General features: G+C 36.7%; 1 protein-coding gene across 2 annotated transcripts; it reads left to right on the top strand.

Moving 5' to 3' along the window:
- Positions 1-3,990: 3,990 nt before the first annotated feature.
- Positions 3,991-12,684, top strand: LOC110768201 (ENTH/VHS/GAT family protein). 2 transcript variants are annotated; one of them, XM_021971898.2, is made up of 11 exons: positions 3,991-4,318; positions 4,452-4,513; positions 4,699-4,812; positions 5,471-5,549; positions 5,803-5,901; positions 5,989-6,102; positions 7,985-8,139; positions 10,043-10,118; positions 10,725-10,810; positions 11,696-11,857; positions 12,077-12,684. In XM_021971898.2, the coding sequence occupies exons 3-11, from the start codon at positions 4,712-4,714 to the stop codon at positions 12,405-12,407; spliced, it is 1,203 nt and encodes a 400-aa protein (XP_021827590.2). In that variant the 5' UTR covers positions 3,991-4,318; positions 4,452-4,513; positions 4,699-4,711; the 3' UTR covers positions 12,408-12,684. The 2 variants fall into 2 exon arrangements, with proteins under 2 accessions (XP_021827590.2, XP_021827591.2); XM_021971899.2 differs by having other exon boundaries at positions 4,694-4,812.
- Positions 12,685-15,023: the final 2,339 nt, after the last annotated feature.

Genomic DNA, 15,023 nt, shown 5'->3' with positions numbered 1-15,023 from the left:
AGGTTCACGCACCTATCACAAATGGTCCCTGCAAATGTTTTAAATTTTTTAATTTAAAATTCATAAAATTTTGGTTTTCTTTTTTAAAATTTTATGAATTTTAAATTATTTAAAAATATAAATTATATTTTAAATACACGTGACACTATATTATTGTAGATGTGGGCTCCATATATATGCCACATCAACAAACTAATGGAGTTTTTGAAAAATAATTTAAAATTCATAAAATTTAAAAATGAAAAAACTAAGGGTTCAGGGTTTATAAATGGTCATCAAGATTAAAATCCTTTTATAAATGATTTTTTCATTTATAAATAATTTAAAAAGTAAAACCAAAATTTTATGATTTTTAAATTAAAAAATTAAAAAATTTTGTAGGGACCATTTGTGATAGGTGTGTGAACCTCGGGGATATTTTGTGATATATATATATATGCCATGTCAGCAAACTAACGGAGTTTTTGACGGAACCTAACGATAGGGACCATTTGTGATCGCACATACTAACCTTGAGGACCACGAGTGACACAAAAAAAACATTAAGGATGCAATATGATAGTTTCGTAAACCTTAGGGACGTTTTGTGATATTAAGCCTTATTATTATGGTTTTTACTATTGTTATTATTACTATTATTGTGTTTATTTGTGATGCAAATTGGGTTACGGGGATGGTGTGAATTGATGCATGTTTTGGTGTTGAATGGAGATATTTTCTGTGTGAGCCTAAAATTCGAATTTGATGGTGGAAAACTAAATGATTTGGAAATTAGTATTTGGTTAATGGAGTTTTGAAAAATGTGCTATCGAATTGGTTTCGACTTTTACATTGTGACTTGAGAATACATAGTTATTATTGTTATGGTTTTTACTATTGTTAGTATTACTATTATTGTCGTTATCATTATTATGTATAAAGGTTTGCATGTTGAGTTGGAAGTGGAGATATATATATTGGAATGTGGGTTTGTAAATTGCACCATCATATGTGCCTTCCCTGGTTCGATTTGGATGATAACCACACGTGTGTTGTGGGATTTTCCGACGTGTGAGATGTTGATGACCCCGGCACCCTTGGTTGGGTGTGCTGTAGGCCTTAACTAGCATTCCCCTCGCGTAAGACTTGTTTCAGCCGCACGTGTATTGAGAATTATACCATACGTGTTTGGGGAGCAATAGTCCCCCAATTGGACTGCTCATTCCCTAGCCATATGAGTATTGAGGATTCTGCCATGTGGTCTAGTAAAACAGTCCCCGTGTTGAATTGTTTTCCCCTAGTACATGATATGCGCACTATAATATGTACCTCCCCTATTATTGATACTTGATATATTTGAGACGCGGTAACTCTTCGGAGGTGTGTTGGGATACTGGGCACCCTCGATCAGGTGTACCGAAGGCCTTGACCGGCAGTCTGCGAGCGTAGGAGGGATATTCAGCCGCACGTGTATTGAGGATTCTACCGTGCGTGTCTAGAGAGTAATAGTCCCTCGGTTGGACTACTCATTCCCTAGCCACATGAGTATTGAGGATTCTGCCATGTGGTCTAGTTAAAATAATCCTTCGGTTGGATTGTTTTCCCTTAGTACATGATGATGGTATGGGGTGTGTATATTTATATATTTATATTGTGGGAAAATATGTGGATCCGCTTTCAGGTTGGGGTTTCTTGAGCACCTGCATGGTCAGTGCTCTACACAGGTGTGATTATTGTTTTGATGTTTGGACAGTGTTGTTTTGCAATATACGCCTTGGATAGAATTTGATTGTGGAAAAAGGCATGTTTGGATATTGATTTTGGATTATTTAAATATCAAATTATTATGATAAATGTCTTACGTGTTCATCTGAGTTTATTATATTTATTAAGTAAATGAATAATGTTTATTGGTTTATTGGAAATTTGGTTGTGGGTTGAGTTTTTATTATATAATCATGAGCTTGTGTTTTGGGATTTGGGATAGTGGTTTTGAGTTCCAGCCATACGAGCATTGATGATTCCGTCGTGCGTGTCTGGGGATTTAGTTCCAGCCGCACAAGCGTTGAGGATTTTGTCGTGTGTGTCTGGGGATTTAGTTCCAGCCGCACGGGAGTTGAGGATTCCGTCGAGCATGTCTGAGGATTTAGTTTCAGTTGCACAGGCATCGAGGATGCGTGTCTGGAAAATGTGTATATATAAAGATAAAGGTATAATGGGAACAATATTAATGCTTGGAGAAAGTCATTATGAGTTTTATATTGTTATTTACGGTGGGATTTTCTTGAGTATGTGCAATGAGATTACTCTGCACAAGCATTAGTATCTTTAAGTAAGGTTTGATTTGAAACTTGGTTTAGATTGATTTATTTGGATTGTATGCGAATAATATCAGTACTTAAAGAACTATGTGTGGTTAGTAAGGGTACGTAGGCAACTTAGGTTAACCTAGGTGCAGCCACAGAATAAACTATGTAAGTTGGGCTTGAATTGCATCAACATATATCATTGAATCTATTAATGGTTACGGAGTCTTGAACTCAAAGTGGTTTGCGAATAAGGTTTAGAATTCTTTTTGTTTTGGTGGGCCCGAAGCCCGATTGAGGTTTGAATTATATATGTATAACGAAGCCTGAGCCACTTTAGAATTTCTTTTGACGGTGGTTGGAGTGTAGACCTTACATTCAGGAAGTCGGTGAATTTGTTATGGATGTATGCAGGTACGTATATTAAAAGGTGACATTTAAATACTGGAGGCCTATGTCGTAGTTGTGTGTGATATTTCTTGTGCGTGCTGAAGTTTGGGAAGTTTAACTGTGTTTATTTTTTTAGGTGTAAATTTTGGAATTATCCGTTCTTTAGGGGAGACTCTACCGAAATTCAGGTAGAATTCTTGACCCTTTTATGCTTTTAAGGCGGGAAAAATGGTTTAAATTAGTAAATGGGCCTGGCATCCTATGGGTGTCGGATGGGAAGTAGCATTTGACACGGATTCCAAGGGGAATTCGGGGTCGAGTATTGTCACCAGAACCAGAGCTTCTGCACATAAAATTCTGAAAGTAAATTTGAAATCTTGCGCACTTTAAACATATGAGGGCTAAACGGTAATTTTCCTTATTAATTTGAACATGCTCAACGAATTTGGGCCTCCTGATTGAGTTTATCCAAAACCAAATTTAAAACCCATTCACCAAAATCCAAACATAAATACTTTATTTATCAAATCCTTATTAGTAAAGATTCTTATCACTAATACCTAATTTTTCTTATATATTTTTGTTTTAAAGTTTTTTGATCTTTTAATTAATTTTAAAAAATGAAGAATTTATTTATTTGTCAAGCTAAGATGAAATTACCAATGTAACCCTGCCACGTCATTAGTTTTAACAGAGTTTGAGATGGAGTTGACAATAAAGGGGAAAGTGACACACCAAACATTGGTCAAGGGGGCAAATTGAATCAACTTTGAAGGGGCAATATGAGATTTGACTAATATTTCAGGGGGCACTGTAACAATTAAGCCTTAAAAATAAACAATGATAATCCATATAAGAACATTGAAGGAAGTTGAGGTTCCACCTAAAATTAATTGGCAATAGAAGAGTATCCCAACTTCTTATAAACCCATGCTTGGTTTCTTAACTTTTCAATATGGGACAAACACTCTCAAGAGACATCTCTCAACTCAAATAAACTTATTTGATAAATTCTTCCATGTCTCGAAATTAACATATTTACATGAAAGATGTAAAATAGATAAGTTGGTTGGCCAGTGAAGCACCCACAAGTGAAAGTGCGGTGAGGGTAGAGAAACCCAATTTTCGGCTTTTTGAGGAAAAAAACGATTTTAGCTTTAGACAGCCCGATGGGCCATGACGGTGCCTCTCTTTCGACAACTTCCATTATATTCTATTCTATTTTTAAATTATTAAATTATTAATCTTTTTTAAGCTTAACAAGTAAAGTAAACAAACATTGGACAAGATTCCTCAAGCCTCTCTGGCTAATCCTTTTTTTTTTTTTGGGTCGAAACTCTGGCTAATCTTTACTTTTCCCTCTGATACTCTCACATTTTCTAACATTTTTTTAAAATTTTTTATTTATTTATAAATTATACTTTTCTATTGAGTTTTGTAATATTAAATAAATATGTGTTGTAAATAATAGGGAATCTAAATAGAGCACAAACTATATATAATTACTACCAAATCAGTACTAAAAACTCCATTTGATCTCTCTGGCTTTTTGGTGTTTTGAGAAATGCTGAAGCTGTTTAGGGTTTACCAGCTCATCTCCACCTTTCTCTTGTTGGTCTCCCTCTTCCTCTTCGTCTTCACTGGTACACTATACTGCTGCTTTGTTTGTTTATTTACTTTCATTTTCAAGTTCTTGTATCTGTGATGGGTTTTCAATTCGCCCCTCCATTTCTTCAATCAGATTTATTGTTTTTTTGTTTGTTTGTTTGGTTGCAGAGTAGCATATGAAGTTTTATCAATTGCCAAGTTGCTGCTGACATTCCAATTATCTGTCTCAGGTTAATTGTGTATGACTGTTTTTATTTTTGGGTGTAATTGTAGCAATGATTTGATACATCTGTATTTCGTTTTCTTACTTTCTGCTAAATTTTTGAAGTACCCATAAGATGGGTGCTGAAGCTTATACCACTGGGTTGAAATATTAGTTCATATTCTTACTTTCTGCTCAATTTTTAAAGTATAGAACTACCCAAAAGATGGCTGCCGAGCTTGTCAATTCTGCAACAAGTGAGAAACTTTCTGAAATGGATTGGATGAAGAATATTCAAATCTGTGAGTTAGTTGCTCGTGATCATAGGTATAATTGCTAAATCACTTCCAAATCTCTCTCTCTCTTTCTGGTGTAATTGGATTTTTCTATTCATTTGTTAAAAAGAATATTTTTATACACCTGTCCGAGGAGGGAATTTGTTGAACTCTTTCTGGTTCAGTATCATGTGAACGAGAATATTGTCTTTTTAATTATTTATATTTTATAGGCGTTGCATGTTTAATATGATGTCGGTTATTGTACTAGTAAACTGGATTGCACATGATAGTTCGTCCTTGTCTATGTTTCATCATTGTATTTGGGACCATGAGATGATCGAGTTTGACAAAAAATAGAACAAATTTTCTTTAGGTATTTGTAGCTAATACCTCAAGAACTATAAGAGTTAGATAAGCAGTTCTCGCTTTCCAAATCATAGATGAAGGAGACTTATGACCTTGTGTTGGAAGTTCCCGAACACCTGACTACTATTAATTTCAATGTCGATATGAGTTCAGTTTTGTTTCTGGAAAATGCCATTCTCAGTGGTTTACTTGCTAGCCATATCCAAGTTTAATAAATCGCTCTCTCGTTGCCTGAGCTCATCTATTTATTGCTCTCTCATTGCCTGAGCTGAAATTACTTTTATTGTAATTTTTTTTTTCTATCATCAACTTGCTTACATGTGAAACTTTGGTCGATGTAGGCAAGCTAGAGATGTCATTAAAGCTATCAAAAAACGACTGGGGAGTAAACATGCAAATTCTCAACTTTATGCAGTTATGGTGAGCAATTGCATGATTTTGTGATGATATTTGGTTTATGTTGTAGAAAAGAGGAAATCTATCATAAGGAAATACAAAAAAAGATGCAAAGTCATCATGGTATTACTTCAGTGCATGGTTCTTGTACCTTGCGACCCCTTTTCTTTTCCCTGACTAGCGCACATCAAGTGCTTTCTGACCTGGGTTTATACCTGTAATGATCTGTTGTGATGTCGTTTGATGTAACGCCATCCATTATCCTTTGATTTTGTAGTTGTTGGAGATGTTGATGAACAATATAGGAGAACATATTCATAAGCAGGTGATTGATACTGGGCTTCTTCCTAGCCTAGTCAAGATAGTCAAGAAAAAGGTGCTAACTTGTTCTCATGTGCAATAGCTGAAAATTGGCTGGTTTTATAACTAATTCATCAGGTTTACATTTTTCTGGTGGTTGCAGTCAGACTTGCCTGTGCGAGAACGCATATTTCTACTTCTAGATGCCACTCAGACATCCCTTGGTGGTGCTTCTGGAAAGTTCCCCCAGTATTATACTGCTTATTATGACTTGGTGGTAGGTACAAACGTCATATAATACTTGGGCTCCCATTTTATGAGAACAGACAAATTCTTAACTTGTAGCATATGGTGGCTGGTTTAGATTCTTGGCATGCTGTAGCTGGAAAATGAGTAACTTTTACTACGTATATCATGCGAACTTGGAGATCTCTAGATAATAAAGATCTTTTGTTACTTGCATAATAGGATCTTAAGAATTTCTCACTTTGTTTACAATGGAGAGACATTATTGTTATACCATATGTTTATAAATAATCTTGTTGGTATATGGAATTTGGGGTATGAATTTTAAAATTTGTATCAATGTTTCTGGGAGAGACCTGATTTCTGTGCAGCTCAACAGTGGTAGTGGCAGTGGCAGTGGCAGTGGCAGTTAGGCCATTTTAAAAAAAGGCAAGGGTTGATGATTAGATGCAGATGAATAAGCAGAATGGTTCTGGGAGCAGTGGTGGGTAGGGATGAGGTTTGATGGTGATGCCTTTTGGTCATGTTTTGGTGGTGTTCAGGTGGTGTTGGTGATAATGGCCTTGGTTGGTTTCAAATTTTGGGATTCTTTGACTGTCCTTAATATCTAGACTGTATTTATAATTAAACCAGAATCCATCAATAAAAGCAGTTTAAGGTTTAGGGTCTTGCGTGTGAGTACTTGTTTCTTTTGTATTTCTGAAATTTTTAGAAATTTTTATGATCATTAATATAATCATTAGTCATATGTTAGTGATTCCTAGTAGTTGCTATAGGGGAAGATATGTAAGTTTGATGCTTGAAAATATTAAATTAGAAAAGAAAAAAAAGGGCTATTTGTTTCAATATGGGTACAAGTCTGGCGAACTGGTGAAATTAGTTCACGCTCTGCTATTTGATGAAGAGACACTCATTGTGTTGCAGGTAGGAAAGATTAATTTGTTTGTGGGTTTGGAGTATGCATCCTTATGTTGGTAAGTAATGTTGATGGGCCACACTAAATGTTTAAAAACACTGGTTTTGAATTGTTGTGTGCTGCTCAGCATCATGCTGAAGCTTAAGCAGAAGTGAACTTTGCAAGCCCTTGTGACACTGTAACTTCAGGTAGTCCATGTTGTATCTATTGAATTTCCAGGAGTTGTGAACCTAAATGCACTCATCTTCTCTGAGTGCAAAAACCCTTCATGTCCCATGTGAGACTATAAGCAAGTACTTATTCATCTAAGTACCCTGTGTGTTTTGGAAAGGGAAGTCATAGGAACTTCTTCGAATACTCTTTGTATATAGTTTTAAACATTGTATTGAGCATTCATGTCTTGCAGTGGTTAGCATTTAATTCTGGAAACAATGGTTGGGTTACTGGATATGTGGACAGAAATAATCTCAATCAGTTAGATAACTGGATTAGATTTTTTGAATATATGCTATATGATTTACTACTTTCAATAGCCACAAGCTTCTTCATTTGTTATGTATTTGTGATGTTCGGTGACAACGGTTTTGATGTTTGATGGATGAGAAGGTATAACTTTGTGTTTATATAATCGAGATATTACAGGAATGGCCCTCTGGGGACTGGGGATAACATTAATGTTTGAACCCAAGAGTGTGTGCCTGTGTGTGTGTGTGCACGTTTAGACAGGGATGTTTGAAGTTAAACGTAACGAGACATGTTGCAGATGCGAAAAGTGAATATTTCCTCATTTATTCTTTCCGTTAATGTATTTTGGCCTTGTTTATAGTGAAGATGGTTGCTCTCAAAACTTGATGTGTCTTGCTATGTGTCACTGTGGTCTTAACCTGATGTGCTTTCTTGATAAAAGATATTAAGAAAATGACTATATCTTGTGTTCTAAAATTCTTAATACTTTCACAATAGAGTTTTTCTGACTTCAAAGTTTATATATTTTCAGAGTGCTGGGATAGAGTTCCCTCAAAGGCCTCATCTGGTGCCTCCAAATCCCTCACCACAATCAACTAAGAGTAATTTGCCTAATGGGGAATTAGCATCATCTATACCTGAAGGGTTTGCTCCACAAGCTGAGCCACATATCGTTCCTGAATCTAGGTACCTTTTAAATTAATTTAGAATATACTTTGGCATCCTAAAGACTTTTGGACTGTGCATAGATCATCAGTTGTGGGGTAGAAGAAAACATATTATAATTCATCATGCTAGGTTTTTAGTCTCTTGTTTCATACATTGTTTTCATTGTTAGGGGAAAACTGTCTTTGTTATGATAATGTTACATGTTGGTTTGATTACAAATGCTGTATTATTCTTGAACCCCGAACCCCTTCAGTTCTTCCTCTCCTCTCCTATTTTTACCTCTTTCTTTGTTTCTCTCTCACACACGCAGAAAATGTAAGCATTCAAGACTGCAAGAGTTAATTAAATAATTGTACATACCCAGAAGTCCTAGTTTTCCAGGGAAGACAGCTTATTTCTAATTTATTAAATCCAATGCTTTTCTTATTGTTGAAGGATTATTCTCTCTTTCAATTTCATTATTGGTCACCTGAACAGCCCAACTTGAATCCTCTTTCAGAAAGGTTTGAGATTATCAGGTAGCCTTGTTTTTTAATTTACCGAAGGTATTTTAGTTTGTTTCTTTAATTAGGCCTTTAGACTTTCCTTTTAGTTAGGCCTTTAGATTTGGGTACACATTACATGGGCCTTTATGTCTTTCCTGTAACTTGTATATATAAATTAGCTGAGATTCTGAGAATGAATACAACCACTCAACATTATCGAATCCTTGAAGGGTCTAATGACTTGATTTAAAATTCTCCCTTTCTAGTTTACCTCTTTATTTATGGTAGCTGGTATTCACATTCCCAGTTTGTCATCCTGCACTTCAAGCTCAATATTTATTATTTTAAAACTCTAACAGGACTGCAGTATGGCATTCACAGAGTGGCAATGTCATTGCCTTTTTCTTTTCTCCATGTTGATATATATCGTTCCCCCATAAGCTTATTTCTGTAATCACTGAGCCATGTTATCCTCCTCGAACTGCTCAGACTCCATGAGTTCTCAATCTTCTACAGCCGCCATCTGCAATCTTGGGTCCATATTTGACATCACCAACCTAGTGATCTTTAGATTAACTGATGCGACTTACCCACTTTGGTGCTCTGATAAAAAATATTTTGGTGCTTCGTTGATGGATCCAATCCCTTCAGCGTCGCTTTATTATGACTTCGTGCAAACCCACTATAGCAAAGATTCTGGTATTTCAATAATCAGACTCATTAGTCTTATCATTTCTACCTTCTTTTTCTGATTCAAGATGTGGTTGTTGGTCTTCATACTTTCCCATGAAATTTGGACCTGTCTTGAGCACCACATGTCTCAACTTAATTAGTTGGGAGGTGGTGTCTCACTTTAATACTTGAGTACCAAGCTTGATTGTTTTGTTTTTTGCTATGTATGGAATAGTTGAATACATAATGGACCATAATTTTGTGTTGTTTTCTCTGATTTACTGTTTTATTTTGAATTGGTGACATAATATGCCGGGGTGTGGCTTATGAATCTATATTCTTGTTGATGTGAACTTGATTTCCTTATACTTTTATTTTTTTTATACACGAAAAGCTTGTGCCTCACCCTGCCCATACTATTCATTAGGCCTGTGCACCTTCCCATAACAATTTTTTAGGCCTTAATATATCTCGTAATTATTAATTAGGCAATTACATTTTCCCTCTAATTAGTATATAATGTGTTCCTTTTGTATCCATTGTTGTTTCTGCTAAGTCTATTTTGTTTGATGCCTTTATAAATTGTTTGAATGAGGGGGTTAAGCATGTTGACAATGTCATATGGCCTGTGCTCTATTTATTTATTTAATTTTTTTTTTGCATGCGCAGTTGGATTGCACTAATGTTATTGTCATTGTTATCATTATTTTTCTTGTTTTTTTACTCTGTCTGAGAAGACCATTTATTATTTTGTACCTATTTAGTATTATGCAGAAGGCAAGTAATGCATTGGAGGTCTTGAGAGAAGTGCTTGATGCTGTTGATGGTCAGCGTCCTGAGGTATGATGGTGGACCATCATTTGATTTGTTTGAATTTCAGAAAGAAAAAAAGTTGCATTGTATCTGTGATTGCCCTACTATACAAAAACCATTTCATTTTCATATCTTTCTTTTCCTCTTCATTTTTCTTTTAATGGTAATTCTCCAGAGTGGTTTAGATTTTAGATCTTTTATGAGGTTTGTTTCTTTCTTTCTGGTATTGACTCTGACAAACAGGAGTGCTTGATGATGGGTTGTTTGTGTTGTGAATATCCCTAGGTGTGTCAACATTTTTGGCTAATAGTGTTATACCAGAGTTTGAGTCTGTAATTCTTTCTTGTTGATGCCTAGTGAGGTTGTACAACTTAAGTAGCTGTTACATTAGCTTCTTCCTTTCCATCTTTAACCAAAATCTATATCCCTTGAGGGTTATTTTTAATTATGGTTAACTACATAAAACCCCCCAAACTTTGGAGTCAATTTCAAATTGGTACCCGATCTTTCAGATGATGATGATGATATAATTACATTGCAAGTCTGGTTGGTTCCCAAGTTGATGTTTAAAAGTGTGAAATAATTTTTAAATTATCTTCTGTAATGTTGACTCTTAAATATATGTGTATTTAGGCAGCAAAAGATGAGTTCACACTTGATCTTGTGGAACAATGTTCATTCCAAAAGCAAAAAGTTATGCATCTTGTGATGACTTCTCGGTAAGGCTTCAATTGTTCTTTTATGTTGGCTGCGTTTTGTTTAGTCCACTAGTCTCAAACTAAATTTTGTTGTTAATGCGATGAAATTTACAGTGATATCTTATTAGTTGATCTATCAATCAAGGCAAGATATCAGAGATTAAAATCAGGGACAACAAAAGCATTTTGGTGGGACGCCCATGGGAAGCTTTTTTTCTTGGCTTCTGAGTTGCTGTAGTTTCCTCATAGAGAATCTCTAGTGGGATTTTCTTCTAGGATATAAGGATTGGTATTATTTTTTTTAGTGAAATATAAAATGTCGTGAGAAGTCTCATCTCCTTTTGATGGTTTTTTAGTGTGTGATATGAAGCTGAAGGGTTATTTAATCAAGTTTTCCAACACAATTAGGTGATAGTAATTGGACGCACAAATTTCTTGTTGAAACTCGTAGTTGTACATTGGAGTACAAGAACTTGGAATCTAGACGGTTCCAGAGCCTTAGAAGTGGGAACATTTGGACTGTAGACTGTAGTATAGTATGCTCATTGACAGTTTGGTTGGTTTTAGTTCTAAGGAAGATCTGAATTGAAGTTCTTATTTATGTGGCATTATCAATTGAAATTGTAAGACTAGAAAAGATTGTCGGGATTGAGTAACAGTTTCCAAATAGACTAGAAAAGATTGTCGGGATTGAGTTACAATTTCCAAATAGCTTTGTTTCCAACTTTGAAGGATGGAATGTTGGAATGTGAGTGTAAATATTTTTTGTTGCTCTGATGGGATCCATAGTTATTCTTTTAAAATGTGAAAATTTTGTTTAGGGGACGCTGTACATACTTTCAGACAAACGTGCATGCATTTATAACATTTGCAGCTCCAGTTAAACATTGTATATGATTTTCTCAGGGATGAGAAGGCAGTTTCTCGAGCTATTGAATTAAATGAGCAGCTCCAGAAGGTTCTTGCAAGACATGATGCCCTTCTTTCTTGTAAGCCTACGTCAACTGTGAACCATATTAACCAAGATCAGGCAGAGGAGGAAGAGGAGGCTGAACAGCTTTTCCGAAGGTATGTTCACTATATGGGCCTAAGCTTTTCATGGAAATTTAAATATACATCTTCTCCATTATCCGCATTTGATATTCCTCGTGTACGTGCTTTTAATTCTACGATCACTGCAAGCTTTGCTTTGTAAGGCGATCTTATTGACTTCTGTATGGGGATGTCTATGAATGTACAAGGATTTCTTGATCTGAAATCAGTTGTCTTTGACTGGAAACTTGACAGGCTACGGAAAGGAAAAGCTTGTGTGAGACCTGAGGATGAAGAGCAATCAGCTGAGCGCCCTCATTTGGGCTTGCTTGGATCATCCCAGCCTGGAGAAAGGCTTAACCGTCCACTTATACGACCACTTTGTTTGGAACCACCGCAGGAATCAAATGGGCATCTTCCACCTGTTGCAATTCCACCCCCACCTGCAAAACACATTGAGAGGGAAAAGTACTTTCAGGAAACCAAGATGGACGGTTCTGGTTTAGCTGGCCACGTGAGGGGTCTGTCATTACATAGTCGCAATGCCAGTAGCTCGCTCAGTGGAAGCATGGATTTCAGTGATTGACTGCTGTACTAGAGGGGCCTCTCTTGTATGTTTAGGTTTTTTCCGTTCTTTATAAGTAGCTGATATAGTGATGGTTTCTAATTTGGTAGTGTTGGTGTTGTGGAAAGTTGGAGGATGTGGCAGATGGAGCTTCTGCCATATTTTATCTCATCTCATGTTTTCATATATAATCTTGTCTTCGGACCTCAGGTTTGTGTTTTTAAGCCGACTGTTTTTATATATGGGAGGGTTGTAAAGAGATTTGAATATTTTAATTTTATTCAATTTATTTAGCATATATGCTCCACAAGTGCGTCTGTGTGAACAATCTGATCGACTCATTGTTATTTCTTGAGACATGAGGCAAGAGTTGTGGAAAACAAGTCTACCTTGAATTACACACTAACTTATTTTGTTAGAGCATCCCAAATGGAATGATTTTCGGGCTCTAAATGAGGAAGCCTAGCCAGAGAGGGCTCCAAATATGTGGACTTGGTTAGAACCCTTGAAAAAGAGCAGACTTATTTTTCTTTCTTCGCTGTTTTGCTGTTTTGCGCCTCGGGTGTTGTTTGTACATAACCAAAACCATCATATGTGCAACTGTCTCGTCATCGAGTCGTTGCTATCATACTACGTGTTCGAAATTTGTCATGTAGGTGTTGAGAAAAGAATTTTGAGAATGAAGGAATTGGGAAGGAGTGTGTTCTGAAAATAAGATGAGAGTTGGTGCTTTGATGCCCTAAACATTTATAGAGAAAATGATGGTACAAGAGATAAGAAATCTATTGATGAAATTGAGATTGGAGCGCTTGATTCCACAGTTGATGTAAGATGTAATCTTATAGCTGAGATAGGTATGGAAAACCATAATAAATGAGATTCATCTCCTGTTTGTGCCTAATAAATCAGGGCCGTGAGCTGGCCGAAGGAGCCCCCTTTCTCGGCCCTGGCACTTGCTCGTAAAACTGAAACGCAGCGTTTCAACAAGGTGCTTTGCCTTCCTGAAGACAAAAGAAAAATGCTAAGGCATGATCATCTCGGCCTCGAGTGCAGGCCGAGGCCGAGGCCAAGCAAAATCGCGGCCAGAAATATTAAAGTCAGATCATCACGTGATAGCAGGGACCTATGCTTCATTTAATGAAGTAGCGCTTGTTTAATGCAGCAAACCCACTGGCCACAAATAAGCATTTAATGCATGAGGGAAGGTGGGAAGTGACTGAAGTCAGGTTTTGACGACAGAAGATAGAGTGATTAGACGTAGACATTCTCACAAGAATTCTTGCAGCTTGAGAGATTAGGTCACCAGCTATCAGAGCAATAAATGCGTCTCCACGGCCAGCTGCGCAGAAACCACGATTAGGGCGGCGGCCGAGATTCACCAGGATTTATGGGATCACACCACCATGCTTCACGATCCCAAATGTCGATTGGACACCCACTTGCGCTAATCAGACTCCAATATGCGTAAATTCAGCCTCGATTACTCATCCAGTAACTCTTCCTATAAATACAAGGCTCGAGCTACATTCAAAAGGTTCAAACACCAAACAAAAGCCTCCCACGGAGCAACTTATATTTTCATGTAATGCACTTTCAATATTTTACTTGCTTTCCTAGGAGTAGTGATAGTTTGTAAGGAGAATTCATTCATCAATATATCATACGACCCTTGATTTTCAAGGCGCCGGAGCACCATCCCTGTTATTCGCTCACTCACCCCAGATATCATACGACCGACACTCCCTGAGCAGCGCGCCGGAGCACCGTCCAAAACCCACCACCAACACCATCACTCAACGGCCTTGTAGTTCAGGCCGTGAACCTAACAGTCGAGACTAGTTCCTCTCTCGGCTACAATCGTTTGATTATGAGACGAGTTCAAACAGGCGCATCACTCAGCCATTCTATCCCCATCAACCAACTCAATGCACGGTAGACCGTGCTGGCACGCCCGCACACAACCGCACCGCACTCAAAAGCAGGAAACCGTGTGTCAACGCACATCCCCTCGGCCCGGAACTCCAGGCCGTGAGATTTGCGCGGCAGACATCTTCATCTATCACCATTATTATCTGACAAATGTAAATGAGATATGGATGGAAGTCTATAATGAATCAAACCCATCTCAAACTACCACCATTATTATCTGACAAATGTAGATGAGATAGGGATGGAAAGGCATAATGAATAAGATATCTCACATAAAATGTTTTACTTTCAAAGTTTGAAATAAAATGGTGATTTTGAAAATTTGTTGAAATGTTCATTAAAAAAACTAACATAACATAAAAAACATACATTGAAACAAATAAATTAACAAAAAAACAATCGCACGTAAACCATATTATATCATAAAACATGTGGAAGCATATGTGAGTACAACCTAGTTAAATCGGATAGGATGATGCAGTGACATTTCTCACATTTGGAAGCATATGTAACCACAACCTAGTTTCCTTAAATAACTTCTCTGAAACATCAACAAAGATTTAATTATGCACATATTAATCCGGTTTGCATGATAACCCAAGCTCGGGTCGAGGAGAAAGCAATCTTCAGCAATTTTGCATTCTCTTTAGTGGTGGGTTTTCCACTAATAAGGGTTTGACAGTGTTTACTGTAGTGTTAGTGGTAAGT

This window comes from Prunus avium, chromosome 4 (assembly GCF_965620075.1).
Source record: "Prunus avium chromosome 4, drPruAviu1.hap1.1, whole genome shotgun sequence".
NCBI classification, from domain to species: Eukaryota; Viridiplantae; Streptophyta; class Magnoliopsida; order Rosales; family Rosaceae; genus Prunus; species Prunus avium.
Note: the sequence above shows the minus strand (reverse complement) of the source record. Positions and strands in the feature narration are given on the sequence as shown.

What these genes read in the sequence shown, in the direction of transcription:
- LOC110768201 (XM_021971898.2), top strand. Translation starts at nt 4,712, where the DNA reads ATGGCTGCCGAGCTTGTCAATTCTGCAACAAGTGAGAAACTTTCTGAA. An exon ending in TTAGTTGCTCGTGATCATAG is followed by an intron (nt 4,813 to 5,470) that starts GTATAATTGCTA and finishes TGGTCGATGTAG; the next exon opens with GCAAGCTAGAGATGTCATTA. An exon ending in GCTGAACAGCTTTTCCGAAG is followed by an intron (nt 11,858 to 12,076) that starts GTATGTTCACTA and finishes GAAACTTGACAG; the next exon opens with GCTACGGAAAGGAAAAGCTT.